The 15,621-nt window shown below is 47.3% G+C and overlaps 1 protein-coding gene across 1 annotated transcript in view; it reads right to left on the reverse strand.

Moving 5' to 3' along the window:
* Nucleotides 1-15,621, reverse strand: part of pcdh11 (protocadherin 11) — a 107,829-nt gene that overhangs the window by 34,416 nt on the left and 57,792 nt on the right. The window contains 2 exon segments of the mRNA XM_057042785.1: nt 5,564-5,762; nt 11,372-11,407. Coding sequence (XP_056898765.1) covers nt 5,564-5,762; nt 11,372-11,407 — 235 coding nt within the window.

The following is a 15,621-nucleotide window of genomic DNA, read 5'->3' on the forward strand; positions in this document are numbered from 1 at the left end:
GTAAATGATTAGACTGGGAGAACAGGAACATGCTGCATTACAATTTTATGTGTGGCATGAATAAAATATACACACAGCAGCCAGAAGATCTACTTGACACGATGTAAGGTCACCGAATGAGGAACGCGCTCTGTCATCTTTCAATAAGCGCCGTGTCCTTACAGCAAGGCGCCTCATTTGTAATTACTTTGGTGAAGTTACTCATTTGTCACCCGTCGATGATGAGATGGGCCGACAGAAGTAAAAGGTTACATCGCCGGCGTAAGAATGAGGAGAAGGCGGCTGGGGGGAGGGGGCTTTTACCAAAGAGAATGTCCGTGTCGCCAACTTTACATAAATAGAGACGGGAAATCAAGGCCGACAGCCTGGCGGTTCATCATCATTCTAACCTGTGGTCACTCAATTATCCGCATCTTGCTCAGCTCTCTGAATGAGGGTCCTCTTCTCCCTGGCCCGTCAGCTCAGCACAGAACCCCCCCCCCTTCCTCCCCCATCCCACCCCCACAGTTGCTGATGACATTGTAACACTAATTACAGCTAATTGTTCTGCGCTGAATGGATTTAGTCACATTGCAAATGATACGCCATTGGTCAGTGTCACAATGTTTCCACAGAAAAATTCAATGGGGACTGGAAATTTGCACAAATGAATGTAATTAAGAAGCACATTCATTACTCCTAATTGCATATGAGAACCCTCAAAGTGAAACAGAGATTGGGCTCATACGTATGAATGATCAGTGCAGCTAAATCCGCGGGACGGGGGGGGGGGGGGGCGGCTCGCTTGCATCACTTCCGCAGGTATTAAAAACATCTTTTGCTACCACAACACGTCCGGTTTGACAACATTAGCTTCTGCTCTCGTAGCTGATGGACTGGGAAGGTGTTTTAAATTCTCCCTGATTTTACAAGCTAATGCGCAGGAATCTGATTGCAAGTGTGCCTCCTCCTGCCAGACTGGGGATGGTTTGGCACCACTAGATTACGGGAAGTGCCCTTTAGCAGACACGAGAGAAAGAACAGTTGGAAATCAGTCAACTGGAAATTCAATGAGTAAAAAAAAAAAAAAAAAGAAAGAAAAAATCAAATCAAATCATCCCAAATGAAAGAGAATCTAAGCCAGGCAAAGAATGAACTCGTCAATCCCTTAATCTGATTATTTGTTGATGGGCATCAGGATTTACAGTATATTATGTGCTATTTAATGGGCTGTAAAAGCCTCGAAAGAAAAGAATTCCTTAAAATAGTTCATGTACGTCACGATATGAACTTGACTGTTATGTGTTTGTTTAGGAAGCGACTCAGTCTTCAGAAAGTCGGTCACGTCACGATGAACCGCGGCGCTGTTTAAAACTGTAATCTTATTATGCTCGCAGTGTTTAAAAAGGATCGGCTTATCTTAATGCTAGATTAGATCGTAGGCAGACAAGGTGTAAGCTGGTCATTTGAAAGCCATATGCCACAGATTAAAATCCGGCCGACAGTGTTTTCCCGTTTCTTCCAGAGACTAATGCACAACGGCCTTTAGTGAGCCGCCTGTGTGAGTGGGCAAAAGCACAAGCTCTTAAATCCCTCAACTCCCGACAACGGAGGAAGAAAGAAGTATTTTGCGAATGGCCCAGGGAATAAAAATGTGTATTGTTTGAAAAATGTAAAGGATTTAGAGTGAGGGATTTGCTCCTGTCTGCACTCCGTCTGTGAGCTTAGTGCTGGCTGGAGTTGGTGACATGTTGATTCCATCCATGTTCATGTTCAGAACGTTAAAGCGACACCATGTTAACAAGACAGGCTGCTCACAAATAATCAAATCGCAGAATTTAATTGGAAGGCCTCATCACACCTTAACACATTAGCAGATGCGCTAACGTCCTGCAGACCGGATATTATCCCTGCCCGCAGTTCAGATGTCTATCAGACAGTAACTGCTCTGTTTCCATCCCAGGAATAAAGGGTTGAAGCCAGCTGCAGAAATTACAAAAAAATACATCGACCAGATTTGTCAGATCTATATTTAAAAGCTATCGATTGATAAGGCAGGATGCTGCGTGTGTGGAAAAAGATGCAACGCAGCATTCAGTTAAGTCAATTGCCGTTCAGCCTGCCAAAGACTCAACATTAAATTAAACAAGATTAAAATTGCTCTTTATCTGTGTCTTCATCGCGCAGCCGCAGGTACGGCTCATGCTAGCACAGCAGTTCTGCTTGGATGCTACAGCAAAGGTGGAAGTGAAAGATATGAAGGAGGAAAATAAAGGCCGGTTTTAGGGAGAGTAGCCTGAAACTCTGGAGCCAAATTCACAAAAAAATGTCTGAAAACGTGCGCTGGTTGGCTGAACCTGAGGGTAGGTTAACCCCGTTTAATTCACACGTTATTAGACATTCTTCATCATCATCATCTTCTTAATATTATTAGCTATTTTTAAACAAAAACAACATCCACAGGGCAGCGCGTTCAGGAGATAGGTCAACGATGACACATTGGATTAATCAAGTGGATGATTTTAGTCTTCCATCCAAAACAGTCTTCCGAATGATTCCAGGAAATGTCAGTCACGCCGATGCCTCGGAGGTGAACCACCGTCGAGTGCGAGGGGTGCCACCACGCCGCACCGAGCCGCTCGCCGCGCGAACGCCAGCCGGAATGAGCGCATCCGACACATCCCCGGTATTCCAGGGAAGGGCTGCGTTTCATTATGCATTCCCCTTTTTGATGTTTTGATGAAGTGTTGAAATTTGGCCAAAAGGGACACGTACAATTCATCAGGCCTAATTGTTCCGGATGTGTAGTTCTGTCAGCCATCTGTCAGATGTGTGAGGGTTGGACCCAAAAACACACATGCTAATGGCGCAGATGCGTAGCTTTTATCTATTTGTAGAGACAGAGGAGGGAACTACCAAAACCCTCGGTACCGTGTGTGACAAAGAGAGGTGACAGCGCAAGAAGGATGGCGGGGTGGTGACGTGAGCCCGGGGAGGTGGGGGGGCAAAGCCTATAAAATGAGCAGACGCTGAACTCATAAATAAAAGAAACATAAAATGTCACACACTCTTGATTTCAAGAGTTGGGGCTCTAATAAAGACGCAGGTTCCGACCGGAGCGGTGAAATCCAATCGCCTTTGGCACAGACCACCGCGACGTGCTGGATGACTTTCGGGTCCGAGCGGAAGCACCTTTTCACAAAACAATATCCCCGACGACTTCTGAAACTCTCTCTGAGCCCTTCAATCTCTGAGCGCCGCTCCAGTCCCCCCCGCCCCCCTCCCCAAATCGTTCTTCCTGCTTTACAAATTGAGACGGCGTGATAAGAGACTGCCACCGCCGTGCCAGCCTGCTGCTCATTGATAAAACGATATCTAATCCATCTCAGGCCTCCCCCTGTCACCAATACGCTCATCTCCGAGACGGTCAATATGCACAGGAGCCATCTCTCTTTGTGAACCCGAGTCAGAGTTTATCTCCAAACTTCTGGAGGGAGGAATTGGAGCTGGTTGAGTCAGATGAGACTCGCTGTGAAGAGATGATGTGAGGGGCTCCTGCCAGCAGCAAATGAAAGGCTTCTTCTCTTTTTTTATAGCGGTAAAGAATGAGCATATTTTAACTATATTTAAATGAAATCACACAGACTACAGGCCTCCTGAAAGCCGCCTCCACATTTTTAATATAAAACAGTCCAATCTCCTATATGATGTGTACACGGGCCTCCGATATAATAAAGTCCAGACTGCTAGAATATTTGTTTTGACTGTTACATCTGAGGAATTAGACCAGCTTCGGTTTCCAATGCTGCGATATGGTTATTGCGGAGAAAACGTCAGGTCAGATGGAATTAAATAAACTTTTAGAAGATCCATTTAATATCAGGCCCTGGTATTACACTGTCAGCGGCTCAGTCATCTTCAAAGTGGGAATTTGTCAGAGTACACAGCAGTTTCCTGTGTTAGCGCGCTCCTCCGTTCAAAACGGATGTGCTTCGACAAATATTACCCAGGAGAGATAAAACTGGGCAATCGGCGCACTATTTGAACAAGTTCATGAAGTATGAGATGTTTATGTGACTGAATATTAATAAAGATGATGTGCAATTGCCTGAATGAATTATACACCGCGCATCGCTCACATGAATCACTGCCGTCACCGCGGTGAATATATTAAAGGAACAGCTGGGCGAAGGAGAGGTTTCATCATTAGACGAGTGTGTGTGAGACTTAACACAATCCTGCCGTAAGTGTGTGTGTGTGTGTGTGTGTGTGTGGGAGGGACGCGGGTAAGCTGGTTAGGCTATCGGCTCCTTTTTCCTCCTTGCAACTTGTGCCACCCCTGTCATCAAAAATAGAACAATCACAAGTGGGACGGACCTCTGCATGTAAATGAACAGGCAGCCATTGCCAGAATGTCACCCATCTTGTCTAACGTCTTACAAATGCATTCGTGATCACGCTCGCGCTGACAAGCGGTCCCGGACCTGTCAGCGCCGCTGGCGGGGAGGAAGACGCAGCGAGGCCTCTTGTCTTACTTACAGCTACGCCACAATGGCTGCGCGGCATATCGACATATGCAAACCAGTGTATTTCTACCTGTCTTGCTTATTTTCTCTGCTTCAGTGGTGGTGGTGGTGGTGGTGTGTGTGTGTGTGTGTGTGTGTGTGTGTGTGTTTGGGGGGGGTTATTTGGACAGATAGCTCTAAGCAAGAGAGATGGAGAATTTCTTTAAAAGTAGACGGGGGCTGAAGGAGCAGAGGCCTGTCCCAACCTGAGCCTGGGAGGAGCAGCAGCATGGCTAACCCTCACTAAATATGAATGGGATGCAGCAGAGGTCCAGCGTCACCTTGAAGAAGGGGGGGGGGGGGCAACATCATTGAGATGCTGCTGATGCTCGGGCGCCGGTTCGACAGCAGGAAGAGCCGCGGTCCTCTCCAGTGTGTCTTCAGCACTACACTACCCCCCCTCCCTCCACCTCTACCAGTTCCCTCAGCAATGATTTTAAAAATTCTCTTGTATATGTATGAGGACAGAGTTGTGCACCCCCCCTTTTTTATATATATATATGGAGAGCGTCATTGGGCAGGAAGCCACGCAGTGACAGCTGTCTTCTGAATCAACTCCACAATGGTGTTCCAACATCAAAGGTAAAATCTCTACCGCCCCCCCTTCCAGAGCAGCACGCTGGACAACGTTTATATAATTCATCCACAATGCAGCAGCGGGCGAGTTAGACCCTTGATGTAATTCTGCCCCCCCCCAATGACAGCTGATTAAATGCTTGTTTGGATTAAAGCCAACGTATTTGCATATCTGGCGTGTGAGAGGCCCTAAATCAAACAGCAGATATGCTACCTGGGACAGGGGCTTTCATCCCCTCGCTGCATTCCAATCTCCCTCTCCTGGTTAAGCACGCGTGCTCCGGCCCTGCTGTCCTACTTCAACGTAAACATGTGTGTCGTCTACAAAACACCTCAAGCGGCTCCTAAACCGCATCCAGGATAACCTTAAAAACTCCGCGAAAACAAAGCCAGCGACAAATACAAATGGACTCGTTTCCCCAAAGCAGAACCTCGGCACTCACTTGATTCAGGGTCGGAGTTTCCGTCTCCCTCAGTGCGGCTGTTGGGTGACGTTTGCTCGTAGTACTCCTCCTGGGGGAAGCTGAGGGGAAGGGTCTGGGCGGTGCTGGCTGTGCTGCTGGGCTCCGGGTCCCCCAGCCCGCTGTCGCTGCAGCTCTCCTGGGATCCGTCTGGGAGATGGAATGTCACGCGCCGCTGGGTCTGAAGCACCCCCCACACACCGCCGCAAGAAAAAAATTAAAACAAAAAGAAATATTCGGTTAGAAACTTTTTTTTACTGTTATTTAAAAAGGTCAGAGTTTTAACAAAATACCTGTGGACAAAAAGTTGGCCTTGGGCAGCGAGCTGGCACGGAATAAATTGCTCATTTTACTTCTTTTTTCCCCATCACTTAAAGCTATTTAGTCTATTTGACGAAGCTGCTTCCTGCTGCAATCCTTTACATTCATCCCCATGGCTGCATTTATTGTGCCTAATGTATCAGCTAAAAAACACAACAAAGCCCGAGGCCCAAATGTCAAAAAACAGGCAGAACACAGAAAGGGGTCGCGTTTTTCCGTTATATCATTCGCTTAAACCGCTGAAAGTCTGTGGCACGGAGGCGAGTCCTTCCAAGGAAACGTTGAGAAAAGAACAAGGACACGCTTTTCTAAAGCAACCAAACGTTACAGTTTGAAAATGTTGTACTTAATTCTGAGGGCAACAATTGAAATTGCTTTCCCTGCCAATGCCCGAACCTCCGATCAGGAGCTCAGAGCTCGGACCGACCTCGAACGGAACCTTGGCGAGCCACTAAACTGAGGTCGCCATTGATCCAGACTCTGATGCCACCGCCTGTTTTCATGAATTCTGTTATCTGTAATCTATTGAAAGATTTGAAAGGTTGCTCTTGACAGCAAACGGGATTTTCAGTGAAAACCGAAGCGGTTGCGCATCGTCTCAGGGGTTTCGAGTGGGTGCTACCATGACACACATGTGCTGGACCTGCTAGCTTCACCTGCTAGAGCGGGAAAATATGCCAAACCCACATCCTGTCACCAGCGAGACTAATTGTGAGATCGGCCTCATAACCCCAAAAACTGAGTTCTCATCACTTGCGTCTATAATGAGTCATTTCAGAGAACCAACTTAATAAGTTGTAGCCTAATAATAACGGAGCCGTTCCAGTTGTCTTTATTTTTCCAGCTTTCTGAGACACCGGAGATGAGGAAGTGAAGACGGCTGAGGTTCTGAGCTGGAAAGTCTGGGGGATTGCTGGGATGCGAGCATCTTGTTCTGAAAGGTGGAGGTCTCTTTGATTTCTCTGGTGGTTTACAGAAGTGCAGCATTTCTTTTGGGTTAAAACTAAAACTGCCTCCTGCTCGTGCAGAATGTGAGCAAAACAAGGAAACAAGTGCAATCATTTTCATTTGGTTATATAAAGGGCAACAGTGCGGTCAACTTTATCTACTATTAGTAGGATTTATTCATTTCATTTCTCCTGCTTTTGTTTTGTTTTTTCAGAAAAGTGAGGTTATTTATTTTAGTTGAAGCAATATGCTGCCTTGCATTCAAACATTCTCCGTTCGCACTACAACAGATAAAGAACTTAATGTTCTGTCATAAGACTGAATCACGCTTAGGAAATAAGGGGAGTGAAATACTGGCTGCTACTAAAGAAGGGCAAGCTGCCAAAAACAAAGAGCAGCTAAATAAAGCTTCATTTAGGAACTATCAGGGAGGGTTGACTAACCTAAATCCACACAATTAGCACCCTGAAAGCACAACTGAGTGGTTTTCTTCACTGTGATGTTAAAACAGTTAGCTAAATATTCTCTTTACTCCGTTCAACGGGATCCCAAGGCTACAGTTTATTGTACGTGCGTGTGTCTGTGCGAGGGGATGATAGCGAAAGAAATGCCTGCAAAAATAAGAAAAATAACATTTTAAAAAAAGCAGGCAGACAGAAAAACAGACAACACACAGCCTTCAGCTCTTGTGTGAGATATTAAAGCCCTTTGTTAGCGTCTTTTAGGGTGAAAAAAAACAGCTATCTGTACGTGCAAGTATGCGACGCTCACAATAAATGCAGTTTTCTCTTTTCCTCTATAGGACCCCTGCTGGACAAAAGAACGTGCGCTTTTCCCCCCGTTCCTTTTGAAGTATTTTCATTTAAGAGACTACCTTGTTGGCAAACGGACACACTTCTGTGCCGTGGTTGTCAATGCGTTCCAGCAGCTTAAATGTGTGCTTGTTCTCAAAGAGGGTTGGCAGCTGTTTTTGATATCTCAGGCAAGGCACACACACACACACACACACACACACACACACACACACACACACACACACACACACACACACACACACACACACACACACACAAGGCAATGTCCACTTCCAGCAAATGCAAAGAGTCTGGTACAAAAGCGTCTGGCAGCTCTACAACAACACGCTTCTCCTCCGCGTGACTCTAATTATTGGAAAGTTGCTCCACGTTGACATCCAGAATGCACCAGTCCTGACAGCTGTCCGTGACAACCTGGACGCCGCCATTTCCCATTCAAGTTGGTGCCAGACGATCAAAAAAAAGAAAGAAAAAAGAAACCCCAAAAGGCTAGTTGGGTTCCTTTCCAATGCTGTTCGCCGCCGCAGCTAAACGCCATTAGCGCGCCTTAACAGTTAGGTCATAAAACATTGATGTGGGAAACCCAAAGATGACAGAGAAGAGCCGACATGGAGTCAAGGTGAGTGTTTTGTTGAGCATTATCACTTATTTAAAGGAGCTGCCAACAATCCGTAAAGCAAAGACAAGCTGCCGTAAGAGATATCAAGACCAAACAAAGCTTGCGCAGCGAGATAAAACACGGCCTTGAGAAGTATGTACACAGAGATAAAATGAACAAGAACGCTGGATGCCAACTTCTACCGCAGAAGGCGGCCGATCCAAAACGCTCCCTCTGGTAACCGCGCCAACAACAGCGCGAGTTTTGGACTGACAGGTCATGGCGTGCGCGCTCGGCTATATTTAGCTACGTGGGAGGGGCTGAAACACCGACCCTTCCTGGACTTTTCGCTTTTGCTGTGTGTGTTCTTATTGCTGCACACTCTTCCACACCTGAAACTCCGGACAAATCCAGTCATTTGACGCTGCGCTGAGGAAAAATCGGCCGGCCAAATCCCCCCCGCACGCCTCACTGAGCGATAAACAGAGAGACCACTTAGGAGCGAATCAGGGGAGATTGAGTCTGACTTTAAGGATCAGCTCGTGGGCACATCCAGACCTGAATAAGACTGCGCCATGGAGACGGGGGCTAGCATAAACCTCTGGTCTTCATCCGTCCACCATTCCTTTGTCCTTGTTTTGATGCTACTCGTTATGTCGATGGGATGTGGGTGAAAATAAGGAATTTGCAGGAACCTGCAAGGGGGAGATGATCGTGGTGAGGGGGGGGGTTTTACCCAAAATGCATTCTGGTGATGAGTCATCTGCTAAGCTGATCTCGTCGGTGGTTCCGGTCCTTAATGGCGCTCATCCTCCTGCACGTCTGGAAGCGCGTTGTTTCAAGGCCAGCGGAGCAAAGGAAGGGCTGGAAAATGGCGTCTCTCCGTGACCAAACTGGGAGAGGTGATGAAACGCTGAACATGAAGGAGGACGAGGGCCAGATGGAGCACATCAGAACCGGGCTCCAACCAAAATAACACCATTTAACATATTACTCAGAGGCCTTTCAGATGCTGGCTTGGGTTACGAGTACAAGGCGCCTTTTGTGCCTGAACAAAGGAAGAGATGGGGACACCTTTTATTGTTGCTAGACAACCGAGTCAATCTCCGCTGTCTTTAACAGGAATTTGTTATGAGGTAAGTGATAAATTGGGCGGAGTGGAGACGACTGTGTCTACGGAAGAACATGGGAATGAGCTCTCTGTGCTCCTCAGACGCTGGCGGGTTTGTCTTCTCCAGCAAATACTACATCATTCAGAGCAAATGAATAGCCTAGTCAGCAACACAATAGCGACGAGCGCGGTCGTAACAAGATGGAGGACAGAACTGAGGGTGGTTCTGCTCCGTCTCTACGTGCAACTATTCCATTCTCCGGGAGGGATCTATTTACATCCCAGCTCATTACTGCTATACAGCAGTTTCTGTCAGGACCTGCTCCCCTGAAATAATAATAAAAGCACAGAAATGGAGATGTCATCTGCCGTCAAGCAGCATTCCAGTTCAAAGGTCGCCCAGCGTCTCCGGGTTGACATTAGATTTACATCCAAACACGCGGCAACCGTGAAATTTCAAATTCCTTATCCATTCTGGACCTCTGCCCTCTCCTTTTCCAGGCTGGGCCTTTCCTCCATCTTTGAAGACACGTGCGCGTGCAGGAGTCACGGCTGCCGTGGTTCAGGCTGGCGGGGAGCTAAAGTGAGAAGATGAAGGGAACGTTCTCGTGGCTCTGCACCGATATTCCAACGCAGCCGCTTGTGTGTCAGACGAGTTTATTTTCGCTGATTTGACGTCGGTCCTTTGACATCCAATTTCGTATCCATGGTCTTGGTCCTGCTTCCTGTGTTTTTGTCCACGTGTCTGTCAGCTTTTGTGTGCTCATTCCCTCCACCTAATTACCCCTATGTCTTTTCTATTTGTGTCCTCGCCCCTCGTAGTCTATATAAAGGCCTGCCCCCTTCCTTCTCCTGTCACCTGCTTCCTGTTCCCTGAACTACTCCTCTCTCTGTTTCACCTGTTTTCTGGTCTATTCACATCTTAAATGTGCACCTTTGCTGTGCATATCGGGCTTTTAGTGTGAGCCAACTTGATCATGTGTCAGTGTAGCTAAAATGCTAAGACTCACTGCTCTGTGATGTTGGCTAATAAAGCTCCTGACCTTCACCCTCATGCCTAATACATGGAGCTACATGTTTTTCCTGGAATCGAATCAATCATTCAGATCATGTGCGGCTGCTAAGAGTCAAATTTTGCATAAAACTGCCTGGTTCCTCTCAACAAATCATTCCAGCATGTTTTTCGAATCAATGCCAGCGTGCTAAATTAATAGTAATGGAGCCGTCAGAACGCTCGGAGCATCATCCCAAAGAGACCCTGCACTGTTACAGACGGGACGCACGGAAGGTCGCTGAGATCTCCAAAGGCGTCAACAGGATGTCCAGGAGGAGCAAGTGTTGCTCTCCAAGATTTTACCCAAAATATTCAGGTTTTTCCAGAACATCTTCGCTCATGTTCAGGCCCCAATATGTAATGAATGAATGAGTTAATTAATAGGGGCCCGTCAACAGATTATCAATGTGTCAGCTAGCATCGTGGCTATGACAGTCGGCTAAAAGGCTGTGATCCCAAAGCGCTGGAAAAAAGCTCGGTATGCCCCCTCAAACTCGCACTTATAATTAAAACAAGAAACCTCTTCCTGGGTGGAGCGTGCCCAACCACAGCCCGTCCTCAGGGCGAGCGAGCCTGGCCGTGAGGCGCATTATTCAGAACGATGCAACACATTCACAGGCCAAGCGTGTAAACCAGCGGCGAGACATTTTCTGCGGGACTGAGGCACTCTCGCTGTTTTTTTAACCACAACACGGGAAGGTAGACGACAAAGAAAAGTTGATGGATGACGGGGAAAAACAGGTATTGTAATCCGTCAGAGTCACGTGATTGACATTTTCAAATGCCAGCAACCGTTTGAAGGGTATATATCCGACAAGACGGATTCAAGGTCACGTGCAGATTTCACGTAGGTGTAACTGGCACAAAGGAGGAAAGGACATGCTGTCATGCTCTGATGCTGCTTATTGAAATGCACATGCGAGAAGAGGAGTGTGAGACTTACGTTCATGGAGGTTATCTTGCCAAGCTGACAGGCCTCCTGCAACGACACAAGTACTGTTTATTTTCCATCATAGGCTGACTGTTGCCCTGTAGAGGATTTAATATGGAAATGAAGCACAAAGTCAAGCGCACGGGGACTTCTCCGGATTGAAGTCAGTCAGAGTTCACAACTGACAACAGATCTGGGCTTTAAAGCCAGTTTGGAGCTGGGATTGAGCTTCACAATGCATATTGATTTCTGACACTGTTGGGTACGCCACATTTCCATTCTCACATGGCAAAGCAGCCTCTCTCTCTCTCTCTCTCTCTCACACACACACACACACACACACACACGTATTTCAATCTTTGCTCTCATTGACTTAATCCCCCAACCCTAATTTTCCCTAAACCCAATCCTCACCTTAACCTTTATCCCTCAGGCAGCTCCTTCTAATGTCTTTTTACATGCTTCCTACCTAAATATATCATTTTTAGCTTTGATCTCTGGCATTCATCGCAGTGAGAAAAAAATAGAAGAAAAGGTACAAAGTATAAATTTCGAATAGGAAGATACCTGTTTCCTATACTGTGCTAATGGCAATAGACACTTTAAATCTTGAAGTTGTGAGGATAAATCAAAAGGTCCCCACTTTGCTGGTCCTCAGTATGTAGCATGAACAAGAATGGACACACACACACACACACACACACTCTCTCTGCCGAAATGTACAGAATAGGGCAAACGGGACGTCCTGACAACTGACGCTTTGAGGAAGATATTTTTCCCTGCGTGTCAGGGAGGAAAGTGAACAGAATATCAAATGGAGCATCAAAAATTAACAATAAACAGTGACAAGCTTCTAAATTAGGAACAAAAGACACCCGCAAGCCTGCAAAATAGCATCTTCTCTCCGGGGACGACGATAACTCGCAAAGAGATAAGAGTATTTAATTTTTAATCGCCAATTTTGTTCCCTTTGTATTCCGTATAATAATCCGAGAACACGACTTGGGTTGCAAAGAAAATATAAGGAATCCACCAACAAGGAGGAAACATGAGGGATCTGTCAACGGATTATCCCTGTGCTATTGATCGCGCACGGATCCTTTGAGTGACTGAGGAACACACTCGAGTCTTCCAACTAAATCAGATATTCTCAAGCATCATGCGTGACAACGGTCAAATGAAGGGAAGGAGTTTTATTCCTTCAACGTTCTTTTTAGGTTTGAACCTCACATTAAAGCGATATTAAAACCAATGTAGCAAAAGTGCCTGGTAAAGGAGCGTTTTGGCTCCTTTCCTCCGACGCTAAAGCTAATTTCAGTGCAGTTTTGGAAGGTGCGCCCGAGTTTGGCTCCAGCTTGCACCGCCGTCGCTGCGTCAGCTCCTCGAGGAGCTGGGCCGGACTTCAGAGCGACATCGTGCACGTTGTCAAAAAAAAATCCAGCAGAGAGGAAACTGAGGCAGCTCCAGCAGCGCGCTCATAAAAACACGTCAAAAGAGAAAAACGGCGAATTCAAAAGAGGATGCTAATGGCACCATCCCGCTGAACACCAGAGCTAAATTCATTTTGGTCATTATCTTATTGTCATTATCATTTCCTCCTCAAATCCAGCCAACGTGTGTCAGGTCCACTTAGGCCGTGGCACATTTGCATGTGCTGACTGGCCGTTTAAGGCTGCGCTGCCATCAGAGGATTGTTCCTCCGCGAGTCATGTTTTATTCAATATCTCGTGCCACGTTCTTCCCGTTGGAGACATCGCCAGCCAATTAAATATATGATAATGTACATGGGGGATCTGAGGCCCCTCGCAGGTTACATCAGCTTTAGACGGCGCTGGAAACAGTCGTTCCACGTGTGATTGTTGCAGGCGCCGGGTTCTTTTCTGCCTCGGTGTGGATCGGCCGCTGACCTCCCCTCAGCACGTGCGCCTGGCAGACGAGCCGATTCAAAGCAGCCACTTGAGCGGAGAGGGTTCCGCCGCAGATAAATGCACGTGTTGGTGCGTCACATCAAAGCGTCAGGGCGCTGTCTTATGCAGCAGAGCTCCGGCTGAGCCTTTGATCACCCCGGGCGCACTGATCATTAAAATATTGGATAAATAATTGATTAAAAACACTAGAACTTATTGTGTTCCGCTTCTATCCAAGCTGGAATAACAGGCAGGTTGGGAGAAGACGAGTGATGCTTCTAAAGTGCTGATGTGGTAACAACAGACAGCCCGTGATGTCCTGCTCTTTAGATCTTCAGGATTCCAGATGCAGACAAAGATCTTGAAGACCTCAGAGATGAGAGCGGACGGACGTGTTCTTGGAGCCCAAATGATCTTCAGTGTGCCGTCTTCCTTTACGAGGACCAAATTCATCCGGGGTTCATCTGATTACCGGTCTAATACGGATGGCGTGTGCTGCAGGGACTGGAGAAGCTGGGCCAGACCTCTGCCTGACCTCCACCAGAAACGCCACATTCTGATGTTTCAGTCACCAGCTTCTGCTTCTAAGACTCTTCAGCCGCACTTATCGGGCCAGAAGGTGGCGAGTCGGCTCCGCCCGCATCGCTGATCATCTGTCAGATAGGACGCGCCTGGTGCGTCTCGGGTGCTCCCGCTCTGAGGCGGTGATCAGCAGCGCAGGAGCCCCTCAGGGGAAGCTCCTCTATCTCCATTCCTGTTCGCTCCCCGCGCCTCCGACTCTCAGGCCCCTCCCTCTCAATCCCGCCATCTGTAGGGGCTCTGATGACTCTCCTGCGGTCGGCTGTGTTAGAGATTGACTGGAGTCAGAGCGCAGGCGGCTCACAGATGAGTTTGTGAAGTGGTGCAGCTGGAATCATCTTCAGAACAGACTGTGGTCGTCTTCAGGAGAACCAGAACCACTGGGATCAAGGCTGTAGATAAAGCTGCTGCTCTCTCTCTCTCTGTCTGTCTGTCTGTCTGTCTGTCTGTCTGTCTGTCTGTCTGTCTGTCTGTCTGTCTGTCTGTCTGTCTGTCTATCTATCTATCTATCTATCTATCTATCTATCTATCTATCTATCTATCTATCTATCTATCTATCTATCTATCTATCTATCTATCTATCTGTCTTCACGCCACCGTGGAACAGAGGCAAGACGCTCTTGTCTGCTTTGTTCTCAGGTGTAAACGACTTCTTTCATCGACGCTTCCGTCATGCTGGGGATCATCGGCAGCACGGAAAAGGAGAAGAAATGATTTTATCCGGGGTTGGCGTCGGATCTTTCACGTCAGCATCTTCGCCGCGTTCCAACGCCGCGGCCTCGGTTGGGTACGCCTCCGAATGGCTCCCTGAGTCCTAATCAAAACGCACATCTCTGCTGTGATGGGCGCCACAGTGAGTCAGTGCAATGACTTAATCAACCCCTAACTTTATTATGCTGTAGAAACAACTACGGAGGCCTTTACATCCAGTTTATGTTCTGGGTTTTATTATTTTAGGGCAACAACACAACACAACGGCCTACAGGGTGCTATGCTTGACGGTTTTACATAGGGGTCCTGTTTTTAATGTCCAGGCTGCTGATACACACGGAGATCCGCATTTATTCCCCGTTTAAAGTCGGGTTCTCACTTCTTCCTGGACTAAAGGAAGACCAAACCTTGCTGACAGCTTCCACTGCTAATGCAGCCCGATGGAGCGGCTGCAAGCACAACACTTCCCCATCAGAAGGAGCTAATAAAGTCTTCAATACACTTAAGGGTTGCCTTAGCTAAACAAAATCCCTATTTCCCTCTGTACTGGTGTTCAGTTGTCCAAAGTGCATTGATGTACTTATTGACATTCAATAAAGGGATAGACCCTCTCAGCAGAGGGGGGGGGGGGTGGGGGTGGGGGTGGGGGTGTAAATCTTGTACAGTGCACAAGCAACAACTTTCTTCTAACACAATTACTACACAGCAATAATGTCACAGCGTGTTCGAGCCAATTTTGATTTACAAGTAGACAACATGTTGCCTTTTCATCAGCTTATTGTTATTAAGTGCTCTCTATACGCCCCCCCCCCCCCCCCCCCCCCGGACAATCCCACCTTCCGCTTCACTCTCAGTGCTATTGATCCTGCTGGTGTGCCGGCCTCCCCTGATTTCATTAGGCTAGCTGCTGTTAATTACTCCACAGTCTAACCTTTTGCTGTTTCATTTGGAACGACAAATTGGGTGAATAAGGAAAAAGGGTGGCAAGGAAAGAAAGGAGCGGGAGGGGCGGCTCGCTAGCCGCCAGAGCGCCGGACCCCCACCCCTCCCTTTATGTGGCACTTG

This window comes from Takifugu flavidus, chromosome 9, assembly GCF_003711565.1.
Source record: "Takifugu flavidus isolate HTHZ2018 chromosome 9, ASM371156v2, whole genome shotgun sequence".
NCBI lineage: Eukaryota > Metazoa > Chordata > Actinopteri > Tetraodontiformes > Tetraodontidae > Takifugu > Takifugu flavidus.